This window comes from Chionomys nivalis, chromosome 6 (genome assembly GCF_950005125.1).
Source record: "Chionomys nivalis chromosome 6, mChiNiv1.1, whole genome shotgun sequence".
Taxonomy (NCBI): domain Eukaryota; kingdom Metazoa; phylum Chordata; class Mammalia; order Rodentia; family Cricetidae; genus Chionomys; species Chionomys nivalis.
In genome coordinates, this window is record NC_080091.1 from 95,112,557 (window position 1) to 95,139,325 (window position 26,769).

A 26,769-nucleotide genomic window follows, 5' to 3' on the forward strand; every position below is an offset into this window, starting at 1 on the left:
TGACAAAGAATCATCCCTGAGTTGGTTCTACTGGGGAAGCCGCCCGTTAAGACATAATAAGACCCTTTCTCAATGTCTCCTTTCAAGCTTGTCCCCTTTCAACTTAGCTGGTTAGCAGGAATCAAAGCCACACCTCTGCACATATAAGGGGTTTTGTCATGGTTGAAGAGAGTCTGTTGGCCCCTCAGAAACTTCTCATGTCATGTCTGCTCCATGTGGGTGTTGAGGACTGAGGCTGGAGTGGGGACAAGAGACGTAAAGATGAGTTCCTCAGGTGTGGGCTATCTTCAGCTTAACTCAAGAGACTGGTGGTCCAGAAGGAAGACACCTGGGCTGTAGGGTGTGGTCATCCTTAAGGGTCACAGTAAAGAAAACCTAGCTGCTTGACTCTGACCTTGGGCTGTCTGGTCCCCAGAGGCAGGATGCTAATCAAAGGGTGTTGTTTAAAGTCTCTAGGTTCATGCCTGATTGTTTTAGTATCTACAGAAAACTAATGAATTTCTCTAACTTTGAAGGGAATGTTCTTAGTTGATGTATTCTTTTAAAAGAAATTCCATGTAGAGCAGGGCTTTGAATCTGGTTCTTCTGGTTTCATGTTTTTTTCTAAGAAATGTTGAAATGTCTTATTAAGATATAAAATCCTAGGGAAATTAAAGCTGTGTTCATTGATATGAGGAGTAATATTCAGTCTATAAATACTTATTCTATTACACTTTGATCATTTTTCCTAAATGATCAGAGTTATTGAAAGGCAAACACATTAAAGTAGTTAAGTTTAGAATTTATTTTCCAGTCTAAAGGAAACAAATAAGTGAAATTATGTTGTCAGTTTTGCCATTTAAAAAAATTAAGCAAAGCCACTTTGTTAATATAAATAAGAAATCCATTTTAGTTCTCTGACTTGAGACAACATATTAAGGCCATATAGGGTAGTATCTGTCTGGATGTGCTAAGGATACCAGCTTGCTCCTTTGCTCTGATGAGTGGATACATTACTTCTGCTCAAGAATTCTCAAATCATACAACTGTGTATGAAAGACACAAAGAAAAATAGAGGATGCTGTTCCTCATACCCACTGGGAGTATTTTCAAATCATCATGCAATCATGCATTCCTATATGAACCTCTGACCTACTCTCCAGACAGTTACTAGACATTGTAGTTCAGCCAAAGGTGAGATCACACTGTGTCCCTGGCTTTTGAATGCTGAATACATGAAGTTTCTCAGTGAACACAACTCTTCTTTCTGATCAATAAAGCAACTCTCCTTATTTTTACCACAGCATTAATGGCAGGGAAGGACATCTTACTTGCCATCTGCATTCATTTAAAGACACAAAGGGTTCTATTTCTTCCGTCATACACCTCCACTTGAGCTGATGTTCTGTGTGCTTCTCATCCCGATAGGAATACTATGACAAAGGCGACTACATCATCAGAGAAGGAGAAGAAGGAAGTACCTTTTTCATTTTGGCAAAAGGAAAGGTAAATGCTATGTAAAGCTTAAGTCATAAAGACTTCTGCTCTGATTGGTGTGCCATCAATGTCACTATGTTCTGCATTGCCTTGGAAGAAGCCCCTGACTGAAAGAATAATGAAGTATCACTGATAGGGTCTCGGGTTTTCTACAAGGCCATCTGCGTTTGGGGATGAGGGCACAGAAACTTGTGATGGACCACAGCTGACATAGTAGCTTATTGGTAACTGCACACAGGTTGCTCTGTTTTCTGTGGGAGCCTCTCTGTGTGTGATGCCTATAAAGGCTGGTTTATTTCTAGAGGCCCATTTTAGGAATGAGTACGTGATTGCCAGTCAGCCCAATGGTTCAAGAACAGGCCTGGAATATCATTTTTATGTAACAGATATAACCAATAGTTTGGAAGAATGAACTCAACAAGTAAAGTTCCATTCTTTGAAAGAATTCTGGCTAATAAAGAAATTGCATTTGTTATTATCATTTAAAGAATTAATGTATTGTGACATTCATAAATATCAATCACAAATTCTAGCCAATATGAAACAACACTTATTTACATTTAACTAGAGTAATTCATATAGGGAATATTGTAAGTTTAAGTTTCTGTACTGTGGTCTTCAAGCCTATGCTTCACTTTGAAATGATCACTGAGTTGTGAGCCCTTTCCCAGTCACCATTTTGCACTGTTTTGGAGGTTCATAAGATAAAGCCTACCTATGGAGAGACTTCAAACTGATACACTATTATTGAGTAAGTTATCAACTGTGATAGAGTTTCTGAAGCAACAAAGTTCCCCACAGGACTCACATTGTCTATTCTGAGGATCTCTCAAACAGAATCACTGCGTTTACATTTTAAAAACTGGCATTTGGAGCCAGATGTGGTGGCACACACCTTTGATCCCAGTACTTAGGAGGCAGGCAAATCTCTAGTTTGGGGTCATTCTGGTTTAAATACCAAGTTCCAGGAACTTGGTACAAGCCAGGAACACACCATTTGAAACCCTATCTTTAAAACCAATCTATGTATATTGACCTTTGGTAAGTGATTTGAATGGAATATTCTCCTGTTACAGTGGGCTATCTGTATCTGCCTTAAAAAGAGCAGGTATAGTGGTTTACAAGAGCGCAGTGCAGGAGTGGATTACAGTAGTAGTGTAAAAACTGTAACAGTGTGACGACTGTAATAATGTAAGGACTGTCATGGTGTAAGGATAAGGACAGTAACAGTGTAACTACTGTAATAGTGTAAGGACTGTAGCAATTTAACTACTGTAATAGTGTGGTGACTGTAACAGTGTAACTACTGTAATAGTGTAAGGACTGTAACAGTGTGATGACTGTAATAGTGTAAGGACTGTAACAGTGTGATGACTGTAATAGTGTAAGGACTGTAACAGTGTAACTACTGTAATAGTATAAAGACTGTAATAGTGTGATAACTGTAACAGTGTAACTACTGTAATAGTGTAAGGACTGTAACAGTGTGATGATTGTAATAGTGTAAGGACTGTAACAGTGTAACTACTGTACTAGTATAAGGACTGTAGCAGTGTAACTACTGTAATAGTGTGATGACTGTAACAGTGTAACTACTGTAATAGTGTAAGGACTGTAACAGTGTGATGACTATAATAGTGTAAGGACTGTAATAGTGTAAGGCCTGTAACAGTGTAACTACTGTAATAGTGTAAGGACTGTAACAGTGTGATGACTATAATAGTGTAAGGACTGTAATAGTGTAAGGCCTGTAACAGTGTAACTACTGTAATAGTATAAGGACTGTAGCAGTGTAACTACTGTAATAGTGTGATGACTGTAACAGTGTAACTACTGTAATAGTGTAAGGACTGTAACAGTGTGATGACTATAATAGTGTAAGGACTGTAACAGTGTAACTACTGTAATAGTATAAAGACTGTAATAGTGTGATAACTGTAACAGTGTAACTACTGTAATAGTGTAAGGACTGTAACAGTGTGATGACTGTAATAGTGTAAGGACTGTAACAGTGTAACTACTGTAATAGTATAAGGACTGTAGCAGTGTAACTACTGTAATAGTGTGATGACTGTAACAGTGTAAGGACTAACTGTGTAAGGACTGTAACAGTGTAAGGACTACTGTAATAGTATAAGAACAGTATCAGTGTAACTACTGTAATAGTGTAATAACAGTATTGGTGTAACTACTGTAGTAGTTTAAGGACTGTAACAGTGTGATGACTGTAATAGTGTAAGAACAGTATCAGTGTAACTACTGCAGTAGTGTAAGGACTATCAGTGTAGTGACCGTGAGAGTGTAAGGACTGTAAGGGTATGATGGCTGTGACAGTGATGCAGCCTCCTCTTTTCCTTCCTTCACAAGGTTTTGCCGAGTTTGTCTGATTGGTGTGTGGTCAGATCTCTTGTTTACTCTGATCTCCCTTCTGAATTGTTTCGCTTTGCTTAGGTGAAAGTCACACAGAGCACTGAAGGCCACGATCAGCCCCAGTTGATCAAAACCCTTCAAAAAGGGGAGTACTTTGGAGAAAAAGCTCTGATCAGGTGAGTTATGGATTTATACAACATTCAGGAAAAAAGGCTTGGACCGCTTTCCATGTCAAAACTACTCTCTAACCAAACACTAATTTTGCCCAGTAAATAATTAGAAGGTCTTATGCCAATAAAAACAAGATTGTTTTTTAGCTTTAAAATATTAGCAAAAAATGTAAAATGAGAAAATTATTAAATTAGAGCAAGGTTTTATGTTCCTGTTGTTGTTTGAAATACTATCCTACTCAAAATTTTCTTTTTAATTAAAATGTGAAGAGTGCTGGCAAGATGGGTCAGTAGGGGGAGGCACTTGCAACCAAATCTAATGACTCGAGTTTGATCCCCAGGATCCGCATGGTGGAGGGAGAGAACTGACTCCCCCAGATTGTCCTCTGGCCTCCACATGTGCACCATGGCATGCAAACACACACGTACAGATACCACACGTAAACTCAGAGCAAATAAATAACTGTAATAAAATGTTTAAAAAATCACAGCAACTTTTCATACTCTAAGAGTCTTTAAAGCATCATGTCAAAAATAATCTTATTTAAAGAAATTTTTGTCAACTCAATTTATAAGTGTTAGCATCAGCTCAAAATAATGCATTTGAAATTTCTATGTGACCCTTCTATCTTTTGAAGTCTAAATTAATTTACTATTGAACTAAATTATGGAAATACATTTTAAAAAGCTGACAAGTGGCTCAAGGGACACTTTGTACTCCCTCAATCAGTCAAACAAACAAAAAACTGCACCATATCTTAAGAAATACATTTTCCTAAATAGAAATAGTTTCATAAAATAGAAAATAGAGTTCAGAAAAAGAAGAATTTTTTGAGTTCTATATGTTTTTAAGTGAATAATATGGAGTTATTTAGGAAATCCTTAGATCTTTATATTATCAGCAAATGCTTTTGTTTCAAGTTTGTGCCTGGAGAAAAGAGTTACTGAAGAAAAAGTTATTTCTGCCCTTTTATTGTTTTCTGAACTTTCACCTGTGAAGCTCTAGTATGGATGATTTCTATGACAGGCTGCATAATTATAGTGCAAAGAGAAAGTGCTCCAAAATTATGCAAAGACATAGCTGCTTATCTAAATTCATATGTCTTTTATTTTTCAAAGAACGCCCAAATACTAAAACATAACGCATTGGGCTTTAGTTATTATGCAAGAAATTTCAAAGTGGAGTTTAAAGACAAGCTGAGTGTTTCTTTCTTATTTCCAAGCTGGTAATGAGCTCACTTTGATAATGAAATTATCTTCTTTTTTACACTATCATAATTATATAAGACTTCAACATTTTTGTTCTTAAAAATGTAAAAAAGTAAAAAAAATTACTTACACATTCAAGAAATAATTTCCTACCCACTTTCAAGCAAAACAAAGAAACCTTGAAGATGCCCAGGACTCTGTAATGTAGTATGGCTATTAAGTAGCTCTTGGGAGCTAGTATGCTAGTTGGTTTTGCAGGACCCGAGTTGCAGCTAGCCAAATATAGTTCTTTTCCTATAGGAAATATGAAAATTTATGTTTAATGCAGACAACCAACTCTTCAAAGCATCGGAAAGCACAAAGCTAAAATGAATGGGAAGGAAATGTGTGTGCAAAGGTTTCTCCTATTTTTATTTTTTGCATGCTTTTATGATTGTGTTTTTAGGGTTGCTGACCATGGCTCAATCTAGCTTCTAATTTATATGTTTTCAAAATTTGACATTAAATAGTCTCAAAGGTTCTTTCAGAATTTTATTTGTAAAAATAAATCCATGGCACTTAACATACAGTTATTCTGAAAGCACCCGTGGGAAACTGTGGTGGTTACGGGCTGTGCAGAGAATGATCTTTGTGACACTCGTGAAGTGGACGTGCCAATCAAAAACCTTAGTTATTCCCTTGCTCTGAATTCATAAGCCAAGGTCACGATTGTGTCTCTCTCCCCCATTCCTGCCTCTGTTCACACCTCCACCTTAACCCCTGGCTCTGCGTGTTTAAACTGATCTAAAGTTGTCCTGCCTCTGACTGAAAGACCCCAAGGCGCAGTTCATTCCACTGATACCCCTAGCAGGAATCCTAAACACAGAGGACAGGTAACTGCATAAGATGGTCTCTGGATATCATCTAGAAAGAAAGGGAGTTTCTTGGGCCTCCAGGAGATGGGCTACCTGAGTCTTCTCTGTCCTCCCACTAAGGAAATGTGAAGGAGTCTACACGATTGCTACTGTTGCTGAAACTGTCCAGAGCTGTCCTTGAGATGACCGCATTTCATTGGTACTCCTGGGTTACTCTTAGGGAGTCTCTGAGCACTGGATGCTATAGTATGCAACTTTGTTTAGTGTCTAATTTATGACTACTAGGAAGAGAAAACTAACATGTAAGCCAAGGTCACTGAGGAAATGCCAGATGCTTTATTCATCACTACTGACTTAGACAATTACACTGTCTTCAGCTCACTGTATCTCATTATACCTAAAATATCCATGAGAAGAGTCTCCACTCCATTTCATAGAAGGAAGTTAGCAGTGCTAATTACACTATGGTTCATCATCAACTGTAACATAGATAGTAATTTCGGAGATTTTACTGAGAAAAAGGTATCCATTTTATACCCTATGACATGAAGGCTTTTCAGTATTCAGTTAATGTGTTGGCATGGCTCTGTAAACACATACGTGGATTCTATTTCAACTGATTTACTGTATGATGCTCACATTTCCCTGGTCAGCTGCTTTCTGTGCTGCCTCCTTGTTCATTCATTAGTAATTCTCCTCTGATGTGGGAGAGCTATTCCATTCTGGCTGTGAGAGAACACACACGAGATTCCACATCGCAGTTGGTGATTTTTCTGTGCTTCCTGCACGGTTACCTTCCCTGAATTCTTTGTGTACATAACCTTTACCGGGACATATTTCAAATCCACTTTTAAAAGGTTGAATATAAAGTACAACGCTATTAAATAAAACAACAAAACAACAACAAAAAACCTATGGTCTTTGGTTGGTTTAGCTGGTGGAAGTGAATTCACATAAAATTGCGGGTTCCCTAAAAAAACAGACTTTTAGTTTCTAACTGTGTTGAGAGCTGACTTCTCTCTTTCATCTGCAGTGATGATGTCAGATCAGCCAATATAATTGCTGAAGAAAATGATGTCGCGTGCCTCGTGATAGACCGAGAGTGAGTATCCTGATGTTGGAAAACGCAGGCACCTGCTACTTGGAAGACTTGGCTTCTGTTACTTGGATCTCTCTCTGTTTGCACATTCATCACCACTTGGAAATGCTGGTCAATGCTCAGCTGCAAATGCATTCCATTAAAATTCATGAGCAGGAACTGGGACTTCTGATCAGAATCTGTCTCTGCGGCGGCAGATGCTGGCAGGCTAAATATTTTGTGTGCAAAGTTGGTACATAATTATCAGCAATAGGCTGAGTTAAATTCTCTGTCTTTTAGGGAAATCAGTTTGTTAGTGCTTTTATGGATTTATTTGTGTATCTGTGGGTGTGCCCTGAGTGTGAGTATCCAAGAGACCAGAAGAGAGCTTCAGATCCTAGAGCTAGAGTTAGAGGATTTTGGGATCCACCTGATATGGGTTCTGGAAACTAAATATGGGTCCTCTTCAAGAGCAGCAATTTCTGCTAACTTTTTATTATTATTTTATTTTTTATTGAAAAAAAATTTCCGCCTCCTCCCCGCCTCCCATTTCCCTCCCCCTCCTCCTGCCCCTCTCCCCCTCCCCCCACTCTCTGCCAACTTTTGAGCCATCTCCCCAGCCCAGAATCTTCCTGTGAAGTCAGTAACTAGTTATCTTTCTAGAAAGGCATGGCCATCTGTAGTAATTTTTAATGATATGATTCAATATTGGCATCATTGTTATATAACTTTTAAAAATAAGGCTCACTTTGTAGCCCTTATTGCTTAAAAGCCCATTTTAAACTGACTCCTTGGACCCTTCATTAATCAGTTAAATATTCACTGGTTATGTAATCAATCTAAAGAATAAATCACATAAACCAAAACTGAGCCATTGTCTATTTAAAGACATGGTGTCGTCAAAGAAATCAGATGCACTCCTATGAAATATTAACAAAACCAGTAAAATGACAAGATATAACAGTGCAATATAGTCAGTGGCTGTTTGTTGATAGCATTTACTGAATTGTAGATGTGAAACACTAGAAAGAAAATTAGAACCCTAGAAAAATACTTTTTATCATGAAAATTTTCAAACTTTAAAAATAGAGCAACACTGTAAACTTCATAATGCAAGAAGTTCATTCATCATCAGTGCATTTCTCATGTACGACCCGTTCCACAGATTCATGGCATCTTTTTAGTACTGTCAAGGAAATTTAAAATATACAATTATTTTGTCTATACATTTCTATACGGTCTCCAAAAGCCAAATACTATGCGTAAAACCTCACAATTCTAATGTTAACATATCTAGAATGTGATTTTAGTACCCCCAAACTGTTATAATTCTTTCCTACAGATAAGACAAGTGAACCCCAAGTGAGTTAAAGGTCTGCTCCCAGCAATGCCATCTGTGACCGGACAGGGGCTACTGCCCAGGTCCCCCGGCTCATTTCCTCCTTCTGCCAATCATGCCACAGGGCTCCCATAGCACCTGGTCAGAAAGAGAAGCAACCATGGCTCTTGGAGGTGGAAAAGGCTTTCTTTCATTTTAAATTGCTGAAATGGTCCTGAAAACAGGACTTCTCTAAGCAAAGAGAAAATGTAGAAATCACTCTAAAAGAGGCAAGCCTGCGAAGGCGCAGGGCTGAGAAAATGCAAACTTTATTTAGATAAAGGCAATCCTGAGATGATGACTGTTGGAGGGAAAATGTGTTAGTTCAGTTACGTTCCATGACTAAATCTGTTTTCTATGAGTTTTCAAAAGCTATATTCACGTGCTGACTAACAGCTGTGGTATAATTACTCCAGAAGCCAGGAGAAAATACATGAGAGAATGAACATCATGTATTATCATGTATATCACACAATGGCACTCAGAATCCATGAAAAAAATGCAATACTTTTATGTGCTTTGCAAATTATTTGTAGGCTTACAGCTTCAAAATGTTTAATTTACATGTATATTGAGTTGAGAATATCCACCTGGCACAGTGAAAGATGAAACATTGTATGAAGTGGGGTGAGGAAGATGAACTGTCAGGTACAAGTAGGTTGACCTACAGCCTAGGTTTCTGGGGTCGCTGGGGTTATGTATCTGTGAATAGCATCTCGTTTTGCTCTGGAAAATATTTCAGTTTTGTTGATCAATGAAATGATGAACTCTAGTTATGATTTATAGAATAAATTAAGATCCTACAGCAATAGTAGCAACAGAACCATTTGTGACACTCAGTGCAATCATATTGATACTTAGAGTTTAATTTATTGAACGCCTGTCCTACCAACCTACTATCAGCCCTAGCAACAGAGAAACATGTCATTTGTACATTGTGACCACAGAGCCAGTGTCTGGCATAGTCCTTGGCATCTGAGACATGCTCAGCAGATGGTGGCTTGACCTAAGGGCACCATACTTACACTAAAACAGAGTGACAGAAAATCTGGAGATCCTTATTTCTTCTTCCCTAGCTCATAATTTTAAACAAACTCTTGATTATTGTGCAAGAAGAATATGGTTGAGTTACCTCTCCTATTTTGAAACTGTGAAGAAATGTGTGAAATAGCTGGACAGTAATTAAAAAAAAAAAGGAGGGATGTAGAGAGAGTCTTGTATCTGGAGCTTGCTGGCCAGCAATCTGGTCCAGTTGGCAGGCTCCAAGCCAGTGTGAGCCCTGTCCTAAGAGAAGGTAGACAGAGAGCTCCTGAGTAAGGACACTCAAGGCAATGGCCAGTGCACACATGGGTACCCCCGTGTCAACGTAGAAACACAGGGAAACGGGCACAGAGTGTTAAGTTGCCGTGATACCGCCACAACAGGACATTTCGTTTTATTTTACTTAGGACATTCAACCAAACTGTTGGGACATTTGAGGAGCTCCAGAAATACCTTGAGGGGTATGTGGCCAACCTGAACCGCGATGATGAAAAAAGACATGCCAAGTAAGTGAGCCAGCTTCCTCTGGCAGCAGCAGCAGCAGCAGCATGTGCCCTCATTAGAACATTCTAGGGACACCATTTCAGCTCCAGAATGAAGAGGTTTGAAGCCTCTAACTGAAATCTTTGAGGCTGAGTAGGAATTTGAAGGAGAAATTTCCTGATAAGGGGAACACTTCAGAATGCTGCCTTAGTTCAAAAGAACATGGTTACGGGTGAAGAGCAGGCTCACAGTTTGAAGTTTTTGAAAATTTCCAAGGATGGGTTTATGAGTGGATCAATCCAAACCTAGTAATAGGGATTGATTTTTTTTATATTTATAGGGAACTTTTGTTAAATTATAATTGCTTGATAAAGCTTTTAAATTTTACTGTAATATTTTGTGCTGAGAATAGAACCCAGGGCCGCATACACTCAAGCTGCATGCTCTCCATTCTGCTAACCCCAGACCTTAGGACATCACACTCGAAAGCTGAAGCTCATGTTCATGAGACAGGCTTCTAGAGAGGTACACTCGACTTTTCTAGAAAGACTAAATTTTGAGCTAAAGTGTTCAATCAGTACTTTACTTTTCTTCAAGATATGCATTTGCAATGTTTTTGTGCCTGTGGCCTCTTATAAGTCAGAACCATAAGTTTTAATTCAAAAACAAAACAAGCATTTTGTGAACAGCAACACTTAAATGTGAAGTGTTCATTCATGGTTCATAAAGCAGTTATTCTGCATAAGGCGTGAAAAGCTTTGTTGACAAAGAGCAGAAATTCTTAGTGTGGCCTTCTGTGAATGACAAGGGAGGTTCCTGGCTTTGTTCTCGTCAACTGCCTGCCTTCCTGGGTTATTTATTAACAGCTTTTTTTGAGATGTGTTTCAAAGGCTACAAGAGTTCCCCATTTTACCTCTCCTTGACTGTGTTTGACTTTTGTCTAGTCCTTACGTGTGATGTGTCCTAGATTCTATTGCTTTTCCCCCTGGATATGACCAAACGTGTCCCTATCAGGGTTGAGATAGTCTTTGTTGCACTGATAGGCAGTGTTCCACGAAGGAAGGAGCCCTGGGAGAGTAGAGTTTGTGAATGGCGGGGTAGCAGGTGGCTCAGGGTATTTGTGTGACATCTCATTTCTCTCTTCAGGCGCTCTATGTCTAACTGGAAGTTGTCCAAAGCCCTTTCTCTGGAGATGATTCAGCTGAAAGAGAAGGTGGCCAGATTCTCCTCAACGTCCCCATTCCAGAACCTCGAGGTTATCGCCACACTGGGCGTTGGTGGGTTCGGAAGAGTGGAGCTTGTAAGGGGTTTACGTTTCAAGCATCTGAGTGAAGCATTCTGACGTTTTCGTTTTGTTTTGTTTTGTTTTATATCTAGCTTGTGTTGGAGGACTCTATGAGTTATCATTGCTGTCTGACAGTGTTCTGAACTGAAGGAAGTAAATGTCTCAGTCTGTCCTTGCTTGCAGATAGTAGTTAGATGGTCTGTCAGTCTTCTTACGTCACATCCTGTGATGAATGTCTTTGATAGTAATTATTGAAGAGTGTACCAAGTAAGCATTCTGAAAGATTATGAGATGTAAAAGAGAAATGTATTTCCTAGCAATGAATTACATGTACTTAGATGTGTGCAATCATAACACGTGTTCTCTCTACACTAAAGGAAAAGAGAATGTGGCCCCAAAAGTCCCATAGATGGGATCCTCAATATTATAGTCATATTCCTTAAGCAACCCTACCTCTATGTCTGTGTTTGGCTCTCATTACCCTAGTTAGGGGTTGTGTAAAACTTCCCAATAGAGAAAAGGGAAGGAAGATGAATGCAAAAGGATGTTTGAAGAGCAGCTTTCTGCGGTGCTCGACCAGACAGCTGGGAGCCGAAGCTGATTTCAGTTATCGTCCATGCCACCACCTGTCTGTGCTTAATAATCAGCTCCCAAGAAATAGCAGAAGTCCTGCTTCAGATCAAGTGTTCTGAGGAAACTGTGGGATAGGAATCTGTGCTCTCATTGGGTGCAGATGGCTCCGAGCCTGTGGCAATTACCAAGCCCTTCTCTGCCCAGTCAATTTTTAACAATTCACCGTACAGCGACCTCCCGGAGCTATGTCGCTGCTTTTGTCTGCAGGAAGGCTAGGCACGACCAGCTGTAGAATGATACTCCAGGCCCCAGTGACACAGTTCAAACCCATTTTAGACCTTGTCTCTGATGGTTAAAGGGAAAACACTTTCGTAATGGGGAGAAACGTTTGGAGTGTGACTTGGGCTCTGGGAAGTTACTCTTCTGCACTGGTGTCTCCTACCAAAAACACAGCTCAAGGATTGAATTAACGATGCCAAGATCTGCTTTCCTAGGTAGTTATTACTGAAGCAGTAATTTCTCCACTTATTTAAATTCTACAGACATTACCAATGGTAAATATGATCAAAATATGGGATGGAGTAATTTCCATTTACTAACCAGTATTGCCTGCGTATGGATTTTTATGCCTATCAGAAAAAAATCTAGTTGTTTCAATCTTGATTTTCTTTTAAGAAAGAGTTTCTTTTAAGAGTTTCACACACAGAGGAGGCCCTATCTTAGTGTCCCAGAACAATATCTACTGTGATGGACATATATTTCCGTACTTTTATCACCTGATGTGCCCTTTGAGCTTTGGAAATATGCCTACTCCAATCAAGGAACTTAATTCCTACTTTTAATCAATTTAATTTAAATGACCTCATGCGATTAGTAGGCTTCCCATAGATATAGAATTTGATATGAGTTTCTGTGAAAGTTAGAGGTGAATATCAAGAAATAAGAAGCCATGGCAATTCTTATGAAAGCTCTTCATGTTACATAATCAAAACTGTAAAAAAATTCTCTCAATGAAATTCAACCACATTTTTTCTTATTTCAGTACAAAAAATTTTAGAACCAAGTTATATAAAGTATTTTGAAAATGATCGGAAGTGTATAAAGTCATATAGAAATCAGTCCTAGAGAGATACGTGGTTAAAAGCTTATATACTCTTTAAATGTAAAATAATTTAACTCTCGTTGATAACATGTTACATTCCGTATTGCAAATTGCTGTGATGTATTAGTTACAAGAGTCTTTCATTTTCACGTAGGTTAAAGTTAAGAACGAGAATGTTGCTTTTGCTATGAAGTGTATAAAGAAGAAGCACATAGTTGACACTAAGCAGCAAGAACATGTCTTCTCAGAAAAGAGGATCCTGGAGGAGCTGTGCTCTCCGTTCGTAGTGAAGTGAGTGAACAGTTGGCTTGTCAGGAAGCATTAAATCATGTCTCTGAGTTTTCCTAGGAGATCTTGAGTAGGAGTTTCCAATTGCTTTTATTCTAAGGAAACCTTGCTAATGTCATTCATTCTCTCTCTCTCTCTCTCTCTCTCTCTCTCTCTCTCTCTCTCTCTCTCTCTGTGTGTGTGTGTGTGTGTGTGTAGGGGGCTATTATAGGATAGTTGGAGCTAATTATTTTCTCCAAAGGTAATGCAGAATATGGGAAGAGGAAGCAAGACCCCACAAGCTGCTGCTCACGTGGGTGGATGTCAAACCTCTTCAGGGAGGAGCATTTGGGTTCACACGGTTACCAAAGCACAAAGCTACAAAGTGACCATCTTCTAATAGTTACCCCTTTTTTTCCCTCTGTAATTGTTATTGGAGGAGATACTATCTAGGCCTCTTCATTTGTGTATTGATAAGCTGCTGACATAAGCCAGTTTTGATTTTTCTTTAATGTTTAGTGATCCCTGAGTGTACTTCTGGTGAGTTCAGATGATGTACAGCTGATGGGAAAGACCAAATGCCTTGCGAGAATCTGCCTACCCATCCCTAGTTCCAGGCTCAGTTTTCATTGTTAAAAATATTAGACTGATTCCAGGCATATATGCTGACAGTATTCATTCAATTATATTTATAATTTGTTTCCAGAATTTTCTTTTAAAATTCATATTCACTAATGAGCTGTGATGGGCAGTTTAAGGACTGTATTTGTTTTTTTCAATACCAGCTCTCAGCAAAGGGCTGACATGCAGGACAGAAGTGATGGTATTTAGAATAGTATCAGGGAAGAGATTTACAATGCTGAGATTTACACAGAAGGGACTCTGAGAATTAAACATGGGTGGTGGTGAGATGATCATGTTTGCATCACTGGTCTCTTATGAGGAAGTGAATCAGAAATGTCCATGTGTGTTTTCTAGTAAGTGCTTACCAGCAGTAATATATAAATAATGTGTAATCAGTATGTAATCTAATTCATCTATATTAAAATGAGAAGCTGCAGTTCTATAACTGATGGAGGAAATAGGTGTCCCATGTGACTACCAGCCTGGATTACAGCTCTGGAGTCTACATTCTCAAACCGTTTCATTTTCTGGCTGTGCTGGTACTAACTATATGGTCCAGGATAACCCTGAACTCACAGAAATCTGCTGCTCCTGAGAGCTAGGATGCAAATGTGTGCCACCATGCCACCATGCCCAACTTCTAGAGAGACCACCTCCTGGAGTTTCTGTGTCTGTGCATTATAGGCTAGCTCTCCTGGCTGTTTCCATCTGGTGTTGGTACTAGTAAGAAAGGGGAATGCAACTTCTTTTTTTCCTCTCCCTCCTCCCTTTCCTCCCATTCCTTTTCTCCTCTTCCTTTCCCTTACTCTTCCTTAAGTATTTTTATTTTGTGTGTATGAGTGTTTGCCTGCATGTATGGATGTGTACCATGTGCAGATGGGGTAACCATGAAGGCCAAAAAGAGAGTGACAGATACCCTGGAGCTGGCATTCTAGATGGCTGTGAGCTGCCCTGTAGGTAGGTGCTGGGAGCCAAACCCAGGTCTCTCATGAGAGCAGTGGATGCTGTAATTGCTGATCCATCTCTCTGCCCCCCAAAACAGGTTCTTCTGGAACTCTAAGCCCCAGAAAATGTGTTCACCTAAGTGTTAAATGTGGTACAGTGCCCAGGCACACTCCTCCAGGTCTGAGGCTCTCTTACCGCAGGTTTGAGTACGGAGGCCTGTGAAGTACAGTAGCTCTGTCCTTCTCGGGCATTGTTCTCAATGATCAGACCACTTAACTCAGCATCTACTTTCCAGAGTCATCCAAGGGCAGCGGATCTCCTTAGAGGCGGGCCTTTGCTGACACTAGATCCCCCAGGAAACTCCCTCTCCCAAGCCGCTCCCCACCTCTAGGTGTCCTTGCCACGTCACTTCCCACTAGCTTAACTACTTAGAAGTCTCTGTCCCTGAGTCTATTTCTAATACTGGCTAAATAGTTAGGGGACATACAACATGAATATAATGACCTGTTGTGCAAGGGACATATTAAAGTGATAAATTCTCAGGCCTGTGGCTTTGGGGAAGAAGGGAGGCCCTATTTGATGGTGGGATAAGGAGCCACTTTATGATGAAGGTGGCCTTGGTACTTTCAAGAATGTTAACACTTTGGCAATGAAATGGGGGCGAGGATGGTCAGTCTGTGCTACGTACAGGATAAAGCCAGAGATTCAAGGCAATAGGAATGAATGATCTAAGAGGGCATGTCGCCCCTACCCCGCGTGTGGCTGTTGGATATCGGTGTGGAAATGGGAATCGTTTTTCCAGATGTTTCTGGAGTAACTTAAGCAACTGAAAGCAGTTAGGACCTCCAATTCTGATCTTATGTTTTCATCTTCACAGATTATATCGTACTTTCAAGGACAATAAATATGTGTACATGCTTCTGGAGGCCTGCTTGGGTGGAGAGCTGTGGAGTATTCTAAGGGACAGGTAATGAAAAGAGATCTGTGAACAGTAGCTCTTATCAGCTCACATCTGGGCTGGCCTACGAGGACCTAGTCTAGGGCGCAGTTATAGGAAGACATTGTCACTACAAATATCATGGTAGGAATCGGTGCGTTCTGTTAGCTAACGCTGCACAACTGTCACGGGGAACTTCCAAAGCATACTAACTTCCAAGTATACGGACTAAAGGTTTCAGGCATGTGTGAGCTGTCTGAGGTCACATGGATGGTAGGAGGTAGACCCTGTGTGTAAACTCAGATTCAAAATACTAAAAAAAAGGGTGTGATGGGGAGCGACCGCATCCTCCCCCAAACAAAGGAGGGCCAGATGTCCACAAAGGAATGGTGTTGATATCGTCATAATCACAGATGGCTACTAAACAGCTTATGTGTAGAAGGAACAATGGTGAAAGCTTGGAAGTTTCCTAGACTATATAGAATGTTCTATGTAAAAAGCAATACAAATATAAACCTTAGAAAAACAAGTTTAGAATTTATCTGAAGAAAATGGCTGATATTAAAATATTCCACCAATACAAAAGCTGAATAATTCCAGAGAAGCTGCATATCTGTAAGGAAATGGTAAAACCGGGGCAGTCTAAAATGACGAAGACTGGACAGGGCAGAGGTGAGGGAAGACAAAGCGGGAAAGCTGTGGGCCAGAGGATGAGGACACCTGGGCGTGGAGATGAGGAACGGGAGGGCGTGGTGCTTTAGAATGCGGGAGTTACTGATGTGCCGACCTTTGCACATTCTTCTCTGACACAGTGGCTCTAAAGCCTGGCTGCGTTGTTGAGTGTTAATACACTTGTCTTGTATTACTGGGGGGGGAGGGTCCAGCAGATCATTTGTGTAAGTGCTTCTCAGTGCACTTGTGGCTGAGACCTACTGAGCTAGACGTGAAGTAAATAAATATCATGTTAAGAGCATGTTGTTGGATTCCAGTTAGAAGAAGCAGGAAAATGAAGGAGACCTTCGGGATGCCCACAGAAGCGTTAGCAGAGTGCATCTTTGCTTCAGTGGGTAATTCTGCTGAGAAATCTGTATCCTTAGAACAGAGTGTTCCTGCCACCTGGTAGGCACTTTAGGACAACCCTGGTCACTAGTAGCAAACCCGTCATTGAGGCATGGCTCTCCAGGCTGTGGAAACTTGAATAACTTACCTGAGGATATGGAGAGTGGAGAAAACAGTGTTCAGGAATCAAACTGAGTTTTCTTTCCAAAATCACACCTCAGGTTATAAAACGTGAGTTATCACTACCACATTAAAAAAATAATCAACATATAAAATTAGAAAGCATCCTTATATGGAATAACTCTAATAAAAGATTAATGAGAGCCCAGCAGGGAAGTTATGACTGGCTTTCTCTTGGGGTTACTCGTTTATGCTGTGTAGACAAGAATGAAAGTGACCACTTGAACCATTTTTTGTCAAATGATAAATTATGTAAGTCTTGGTCAAGCTTTTCATCAAAATAGCTACCTATGTCCACAATATGCCACAGGTGTCTAAAAGTCTTCCTCCCTGTTTTCAGTGTTCATATGTGATTACCAGAAAGAAATGCATAAATGTAGGGATTTTTAGTGTAATTATTATACTTTTATAAAGTGTTCCCATCAGTTTCTTTATCATCTGTTTATAGTCATTTTCATGTAAATTAAATTTGAATGTTAATGATATAAAAGTCCATTGACATAGCCTAGGGAGATGACTCAGGAGTTAAACTGCTACTACACACGCATCAGGCCCAAATTTGAGTCCCCATAACCATGTAAAGTTGAGCATGGTGATGGGCATTTGTGACTTCACTGACTCCTGTGACATGGTGCATAATTCCTGGAAGCTTGGTTACTGGCTACCGTGATGTATGTAGTAACAATCAACAAAACCAAGGCCTTAATCAAATAAGGGGTAAGTCAAGCATTGGCATCTGATTTCCACATGTGCACCATGACCACCAACATACAACTCTGCATTGCACACACACACATACCCTGGGTAATTTTTATAATGCAATCTAGATGCGCCTAGAAGAGCACCAAAGAGCATTAAGAAGAAAGCAATGTCATTGCAGGGGAAGCTTTGATGAACCCACCTCCAAATTCTGTGTCGCCTGTGTGACAGAAGCCTTTGATTACCTACATGGACTAGGCATTATCTACAGAGATCTGAAGCCAGAAAACTTAATCCTGGATGCCGACGGCTACCTTAAGTTGGTAAGGCAAGTTTTCTCACTCATAGTGTCATGTGGAATATTTCTACAACAAAATTGTGCTATCGTGGCAGTCTCTTTTCAGTTTTGGTGCAGCTGCTATTTTAAACGGGGGTGTAGTCTTTGAATACTTCATGCTTAATACTGTGAGCCATATCATGCACGTAGCCTATTTAAGTGTTTATTTTTATGTGTATGAATGGAGTATGAATGGATTGCTTGCATGTGTGTATGTGTACTGTGTTCACACCTTGTGCCTGCAGAGCCAGAAGAGGGCATTGAACACCCTGGTACTGCAGTTAACAGGTGAGAGTCTCCATGTAGGTGCCAGGAACTGACCCACGCCTTCTGCAGTATCAGCCAGTGCTCTTAACCTCTGGGCCATGTCTCCAGTAACTATGTATATATTCTTTCCTGACCCAGTGTTTCTGACCATATCTACAACTCTTACTGAAGAGTCACACCATAAAATGCCTTTAGAATTTTTTAGTATTGTTTAATCATTTTAACTGTGCTTCATTTGGTGCTGCATGTAGAAACTGCCTTGTGAAGAACAAAGAAGTTAGTATCGTTTCTGTCTCAAGGTATCCGCATTCCAAATAGGGAGAGAAGGAAACGTGGCCCTTTTGACATCTTTCTAGTTGTTCTAATAGGCAGCAAGTGTTCCGAATCTCTGAGACTACAGCTCAGTGAGGATCAGCTTTCCTTGCTGTCTATGTCTGAGGTCCATTAATTCCCAATAGGATTCCATTGCATATCAATGACAGCATAAGAGGATACTACATAAATTTCTTTCAGTGAGAAATTAATAGAACTTGATGGTCAAACTGAGGGAAAATTAAGCCACTTTGGACCTCAGGAGATAGCTTCCCGAGGTCCATTTCCGTAGCTCCTTGAAGGCATCAGGCTATAGCTGAACCTAACACATAAATACATTGTCACCCTTTGATGTAGGAAAATACCACTATTTACTGCTCAGATGTCATAGGCAGATGCTATGCTCAAACTTCCACAGTGTGTCTATTCAGTACTGTACAAGATAGGTTTAGTTAGTATAATTGTGAAATTTAGCCCAAGTGACTAAGTTTGTTATGTTCAAATTTTAAGAGATCTTTTCCTCTGAAGTAAAATAAGAGCCCTTTCATGTGCAGCCTGGCTCGCTTCCAAGAAACATTTTGATCCATTCAAGCTTTATTTATCCATGAAAGACAGCTTTCAGAACTAGGGAGGTACAAACACGAGGCTTCAATCACTGCTCTCACTCAGAGTTCCTGCATTGACTGCACCTCCCACAGATCTTTGGGGGAAAACCCTCTGGAATATTCTAGAAGAAAGAAAAACTCATGAGGGCTGCAGATGGTTTATTAAATTTATCTCTCAACCTTCCGTAGTTGTCTTCTCCCAAACCTCAGGTAGTGTATTAACTATTTATAGGACTAGATGGCAGTGACTGCCCTGTTTGATGCCATTGTCTAGCCTTCTCATTTATTTATCTTCAAAGCCAACAAAATAGTTAGTGATTTTAGTTATTCAAAAACTCAATGTTGAGTTTTCAGTTACCAATTACATTTAAAACTAGATATCCCGAATTGCTATTGTGACATAATATTCAAAAATACCAGATGAGACATGAGAAAGATGTTAGTGATGTATGGATACATTCATTAGACAACACAGGAGTTTCTGTGGGTCGAGGAAGAAGATAGCTTAGTGGTGGATGGTGATCAAACAGCGAAGGACTTAAGATGTACAACAGTTGCCTTGCATGGTCAGAGCCCCAGGTTATGTCTTCAGCACCAAGCCCGAAGCTTGTGTGCAGCAGCAAGTCTAAATGAATGATTTAGTAGCTGTGTCATTGAGGAATGGGAGACCTCACTCTGGGCATTGTGGGAAAGTGAGCTAGAAAGCTCTATAAAGCAGCAGGGACCACACAGTTTAAACAAACATCAGACTTGCAAAGACAGTACATGCAAGCAGATATGCTTTTCTCATCATTAGCTCATGGTAGAGGGATGGAAAAAGGCAACTCTAAAAATTCCTGGCCACAAGCTGCTCTTAATGGAAAAGTTCAAGCAAAGATTTAAATGAAAACGGATCCATGCTGGAACTATGCCCATGTTCCTAAGCATCACTGCGTATTCTTTTTAAAATAATATACTGTCAGCTCAGGACACAAAGAACTTCTGGAGGTGAAGTTCCAGGAAAGACAAGCTCATGCTAGAAATATATCAATAATAAATGTATGAGAAAAAGCCATACTCACTGCTATGGGCACTGGTTGCCAGAAGAACAAAGAGCAGAAGTGGATGCTTAAGTGAACTTGCAAAAAGAGATCTAAGAAGTTTGTAGAAAGATCTAACAAATGAAGTGTCTACTGAGAACATGAGACTATGATAATTAATTAAATGTACAATGGAAGTTTTTAACTAATGGGGGAGTAGCTTGCATTGGACCATCCTGATGCAGCTAATTTAGGTATAAAGTGTGAATGCATTGAAAGACATTAAAAATAAATATCCAAGCCTTGATAGAGGGCATTCTGCTATGTGAGATCCACATTTAAAAACTGCTGCCTAGGTGTTTGTTGAGAACATGCCTCAGTATATGAGGAGTTAGGATTAGTTAATATCATACCCAGTGAGTGACACTGGGCATTCTTCCATTAGATGGAGAACAAGAAGAGAGGATCTGATCTTAGAATAGGAACATTATAGTAGATTTCAGTAAATGAAATAAACCAAGAAAGGGCAACAAAAGGCCCCATATCAGAAAATCAAATATGTCACCTCTTTTTATTTGAATACAGCAGGAATTTTTATTTATTATTTTATCATTATTTATTAGTATTTATTTATTTAAAATTATTATTATTATTTTATTTTATTTTATTTTTAGTTTTTCGAGACAGGGTTTCTCTGTAGCTTTGGAGCCTGTCCTGGAACTAGCTCATGTAGACCAGGCTGGCCTTGAACTCACAGAGATCTGCCTGCCTCTGCCTCCCGAGTGCTGGGATTAAAGGCGTGCGCCACCACCGCCCGGCCTTATTTAAAATTATTTAGAGAAGTCTTAAGAACCATCAAAGAAGTACTTAGAATAGTAGAGTTAGGCATTGTTGACACAAAATCAATAAATAAAATTCTCTTTTTTTACATGGTAATGATAAAAACTCATAAATGAATTGTACTTATAACATCAAAATTGTAAAATATTATACTTGAACAGTATCACTGTGAATAAATAATAAAATAAATTGTATAAAGGCGTGTAATAGCTCTTCACTGAAAATCGTAGAATATTAATATAAATAATTAAATGGTACTATATACTGTGTTCATGATTTGTAGACAGTAGTAGTGTATAAAGCAAAATTGTCTGATGTTATCTATATTTTTCAAATTGATAATGTCAGTCCAATCAAACTCTCAGAAGACAAGTTTTAGAAATGGAAGTTACATGCAAATGTAGACTGTTAAGAATTAATAATTACTTTGTTTTTTGGTTTTTTGTTTGTTTTTGTTTTGTTTTGTTTTTAGAGATTCTCTGTAGCTCTGGAGCCTGTCCTAGAACTAGCTCTTGTAAATCAGGTTAGCCTGGAACTCACAGAGATCCGCCTGCCTCTGCCTCCCGAGTGCTGGGATTAAAGGCGTGCGCCACCACTGCCCGGCTAAGAACTACTTTGTAAAAGAAGAGCAACAAACAAAACATTGCACTTTCTGGTACCAAGCCGCAGTGCAAAGCTACAGTGGACAGTGATGTGATATTTGTTTAAAGACAGACATGTGGCCTCATAAACAAAAGGTCCCAGATAGACATTCACATGAGTGAGAGAATAGGTTGTCCTTTATAAAGACCCTGGGGGAACACCTGGAGACTATCCACATGTGGATGAAAGAAAACTCCTGATTCCCACCTCAGGCTGTATGCAACAAGAAAGAAGTGTTGTTCTCTTCTGGCTTTGGATGGGTACAGATTCTTTAGAAAGCAATTAGTATTAATATTAAAGGAGAAAAGGATTCATTGGACTTCATAAATGTCATAAAATACTGATTATTGGAATATACTGCCAAGAAAGCACAGAGGCATGACATAAACCAGGAGAAATATTTATGCCTTAATTGTGTAACAGTGAGCTTGTATCTAGAATATACAAAACTCCCACAAGTCCTTAATAACAAGAAAGAGCAACTATTTTTTAAATAGCCAAAATCTTGAAAACCCATTTCATTAACACAGACGTGGGAAGGATCACTTGGCTCTATTCAGTCTTCAAGAAAATTCATTGTAGAGCCATAAGGAAATGCCATTTCATAGTCACTACAATTAATATATTAAAAAATGCAAGTGTTGGTGAGGACATTCTCTCACACTTCTGGTGCGAAAAGAGGATGCTAATCCACCCTGAAGTACGACCGGCCAGTTTCTTCCAGGGAAAAAGTCAACTTAGTCTAAGGAAATAATCACACTTAGCATTTATTTCAGATAGTTGAAATCGTGTTGTGGAATATATTATGTATGGTTGCTCAAAACACCTTAGCTTCTAATAGTTCTCAAAGTAAAAATAGCCCAAATATCCATCTTTAACTGTACATAAGTAGATTCAATCATACACCCAGCAATAAATGTTTCTCGGTCATACAAAGGGATGATGAGTTACCACAGGTAACAACTATGTTGAACAAAGGAATCCACACAAAAGAGTACCTTATCCACAATCACAGTGATCAAAGTTATAGAATAGATGGCAAAAACACAATAATGGTTATCTCAATGTATGTAGGGAAAGAAACCCATAGAAACTTCCCTGTATAGTGAGAGTGTGTGTTTCCTGTGGGGGTGGCTGCTCTCGTCGGAGTTTAATCTGCATCAGATTCAGTGAACTGCACACCAAAGAGCCGTGTGCTTTATTACCTGTAAATTATTTGTCTGTTAGGATAGTGTGTTTGAAATGCAGAGTTGAAAATTATCACAAAAAGAGAAATCAGAGACTTAAAGAAAATTGGCTAATTACAGAGAATGTAACAGAGACTTAAAAATTGAAGCCAAAAGAATGAAAATGAAGAAATTTGGTGAATACTGTGAGAAAAATGATTAGTGTCCAATACAAAAATAATATAGAGTGGAGTTCAAAGAAATATTAAAAAAAAAAACAACTAATGACTATGCAAAAGGCTGCTGGTGCCAAGCCTGGTGGCAGACCTGAGTTTGATCCCCAGGACTCACATAGTGGGAGGGCAGAACTGACTCCTGCAGGTTACCCTCTGACACTCACATGCATACTGTGATACCCATGTCCATAGTTGTACACATGTGTGTACACACATACACACACAGAGAGAGAATAAATAAGTGTATTCACTTTTAAATTTTAAAGAAATAATAGCTGAAAATTTCCCAACCACACACCCATACACATAGATCACATGCATAAATAACATAATATCACATACTTACACACACACATATGAACTGATTATGAGGTAGAGAAACATCAACAGATCCACAATTATGAGGTAGAGAAACATCAACAGATCCACAGTAGGACTGCTTGTATTTGTTTGACCTAATTTTTGCAGGTCAATGTAAAACAAATTTAAAATAATGATAATTATTTGTGACCTCATAGGCTTTCTGAGTTGGGTCTTTAGAAATGGATTGGTTAGGGTATTCATCACTTTCATTTTTGCTAAAATAAACATCTGAGAAAAGCAATGGGAGGGAGAATAATTAATTTTGACTCACAGAGGGAACCATATGACATGGTGGGAAGTCCTGGAAGTGGGAGGTTGAAGCATCTGGTCACGTTACATCCACAGTTAGGAAGCAAAGAACAGTGACCGCTCTCGATCAGCCTCCTAGCTCCTTGATAATGTCCAGCAGTTAGGAGAGGTTTCCCCATATCAGTTAACCTAATCAAGAGAATGCCTCACAGACATGCTCAGAGGCTAACCCAATCTAAACCATTCCTGACAGGCATGGCCAGAGGCTTGTCTCCTAGGTAACCTAGTTTCCTAGGTCTTATCAGGTTGACAATCAATATTAAACATGACATGATTCAGTATTGCTTGCAAAGCTTCAGCTAGAAGTTGGCTGAGGCAATGGTCACTTGAAGAGTTGCAGACTGGATAAGGGTAGAGGATCCAATCTATCATGGCTCTCAAGTTGATATTAGCTGTCTCTTGGAGGCCACAATTCTCCATATGAACCTCTTCATAGGACTGGTTGAATGTCTCTAAGATGTGACACACGGTTTCCATCAGAGTGTGTCATCCAGGTAACTTTGGACAAGCTGCTTGCCTTGTAAGCCCTATTCCACTGGTCAGCACTTTACTGTATTCTGTTGATCATGCAGAACCAGCCCCAGTGTACTGCGGGAGGGAGGGTCTTCAAATTTCAGGGTGAGCTAATCATCAGAGCTCCTTGGATGTTGGCTATTGTAGTCGGGGGATAAGAAACAAAGAAAACCTTAAACAAGAAAAAGCAGGTAGGTGTAAATGGAAAGATAGAAAGGGAAGAAATATCGGAGAGGAAGGGGCTTTATCAGTTGTTATCTTACCAGCAGCAAAAGGAGTCAGAATGCAGTAGACTGTCATGCTAAAAAATGTTAAGAATAACTGGCAAACTTTAATTATAAGCCCAGAGAAACCATCCTTCAGGAAGGGTGCAATGACGTATTTAGACAAAGATGAGAGCTGTTTCTTACACAAAAAGGATACAATTACAGAAGGTGAAGAAATGAACCCCTGCTCCCTGCCCAGGAGTGCAAAGCAACAAGGAATGGTGATCACAGGACAGTGGTAAATATGTCAACTCATTAAAAATTATGGTGTGACTTAAGCATCACAGTAACGCATCACATTCAAATGAGAACACGCTAACTAACCCCACATCAGCAGCGTATCCACTCAAAGTAGCAGGGACTGAATTAAAATAGGAGGGTAAAATGTCATCTTCACAGAAAGGCAGCAAGAAGTAGGAAAGCCAGGGGGCGAGGAAAGAGTACAAACTAAGAAATTAGAGCGAAGTCCAAGGCATGTAAATGAACTTAACTCTTTAGATTAAAAAAATGAATTGTTAAATAAAATTTATAAGATAAAAACCAGCTATATGGTGTTTACAGCAGAACAGCTTAAAATATGAGGTGCAAGAAGTTGAAATTAGGGATGAAAAAATATGTCTGGGAAATATTGAATCAATTCTAAAGCAGGTGTCACCATGTTGCTATCAGAGAGAAAGTATTCCTAAATATGAAGACATATGATAAGAGGGTGCACAGTTCATCAAGGTCATAGAAAAAGTCTTTTAAAAAATTCCTAATAAGATGCTTCAAAAATAAGCAGCAGACTGGCGGAATTAGGGGGAACAAACATTTTAATACACCACTAAGAAATTGAGAGAACATTTGGACCAGAGATTGCTAAAGCCTTAGAAGATATGTACAACACAGTCAATAAACTTGATCTAGTAGGCTTGTGGAATATTGTTCCTAAAAGGTATAGAAAGCACATAAGCAAAATTTTAGCAGATACTGGGCTATTAAGCAAGCTTCAGCAGAGAAAAATTTAGGGTTTGGACTGTTGGCAGGAAGCCACATAGAACTGCTTTGACTGAGGGCTCCTGGGATGTTTGAAAGGTTGAGGGTACCCACTGGCAGCATGGCAGGAATCTCAACGTCCTTGTAAAGGTGATTTTAACCTCATATATATGTATGTATGTACATTTATGTGTATGCATTTCTCCTTCATCCCCTAAAATGTTCATGAGAAGTTAGACACCTAATGAAGTAAGAAGTTTTCATTATGAAAACAAAACAGATATTCTGAGGAAAAATACCTAAGTAATAGAAAAGCTTAGATTTGGCTGTGTGTTTTAGAGAGTCATAAGAGTGTGCCCACTGCTGGTAATTACAGACAGTATGTCTGTGGTGATGAATGAAGACTTCATTCTGTTCTTCCTTTTCAGCCACGAGTGAAATGGTCTTTCATTTTTATTTTGTTTTGTTTGTTTCATTGATTTGTTCCAAGTCAGATTCTACCTGGGTTCCAGTCTTCACCAGAAAACATACTAGGTACAGATTGAAGAACCAAAGGATCATGAATATTCTCACACATGTCTTTCCCCTGACCATGCCATAATTCCCTAAATCTTGCTTCACTTTCCAAGCCAAGGAAAACTGGTGAAGCAATAGTGCTAAGAACCCTTGTCTGTTTCCAATGGATGACTAAATCAAACCAGTATTAAAATGTATTGTGCTATTTAAAGTTTAAGGAAAACTCATTGTGTCAGGGGAAGTTTCCATCCAATAAGATGTTTCCAAGTAACCAAACCAAGGCTTAATATTAATTATCAGTTCTTGGCCAATAACTAAGGCTTTTTACTAGCTAGCTATTATATTTTCAATTAACTGATATATTTATCTATGCTTTGCTCCTGGACTTTGTACCTTTCTCAGTATGTCATGTCCATTTTGCTTCTCTCTGTATCTGCTTGCTGTATTCCTCTGACTCTCCCCTGCTTCTTTCCAGCATTCTCTGTTTGGCTCTCCCCCTAACCTTATCCTGTCCAACTATTGGCCAGTCAACTTCTTTATTAAGCCAATCAGAGTGACATATATTCACAGTATAAAGGAATATTTCACATTTCTCCCTTTCTGTCTAGTTAAAATTAAGGTTTTTAACTTTAATGTAGTGAAATTATAGACAACCAAACAGTTATTAGGTAAG

The 26,769-nt window shown here is 39.2% G+C and overlaps 1 protein-coding gene across 1 annotated transcript in view; it reads left to right on the forward strand.

The window, feature by feature from the left end:
* Window positions 1-26,769, forward strand: part of Prkg2 (protein kinase cGMP-dependent 2) — a 106,411-nt gene that overhangs the window by 45,422 nt on the left and 34,220 nt on the right. The window contains exons 7-14 of the mRNA XM_057772998.1: window positions 1,408-1,485; window positions 3,928-4,022; window positions 7,113-7,181; window positions 9,984-10,082; window positions 11,206-11,359; window positions 13,174-13,310; window positions 15,733-15,822; window positions 17,912-18,053. Coding sequence (XP_057628981.1) covers window positions 1,408-1,485; window positions 3,928-4,022; window positions 7,113-7,181; window positions 9,984-10,082; window positions 11,206-11,359; window positions 13,174-13,310; window positions 15,733-15,822; window positions 17,912-18,053 — 864 coding nt within the window. The remainder of the gene's footprint in view (window positions 1-1,407; window positions 1,486-3,927; window positions 4,023-7,112; window positions 7,182-9,983; window positions 10,083-11,205; window positions 11,360-13,173; window positions 13,311-15,732; window positions 15,823-17,911; window positions 18,054-26,769) is intronic.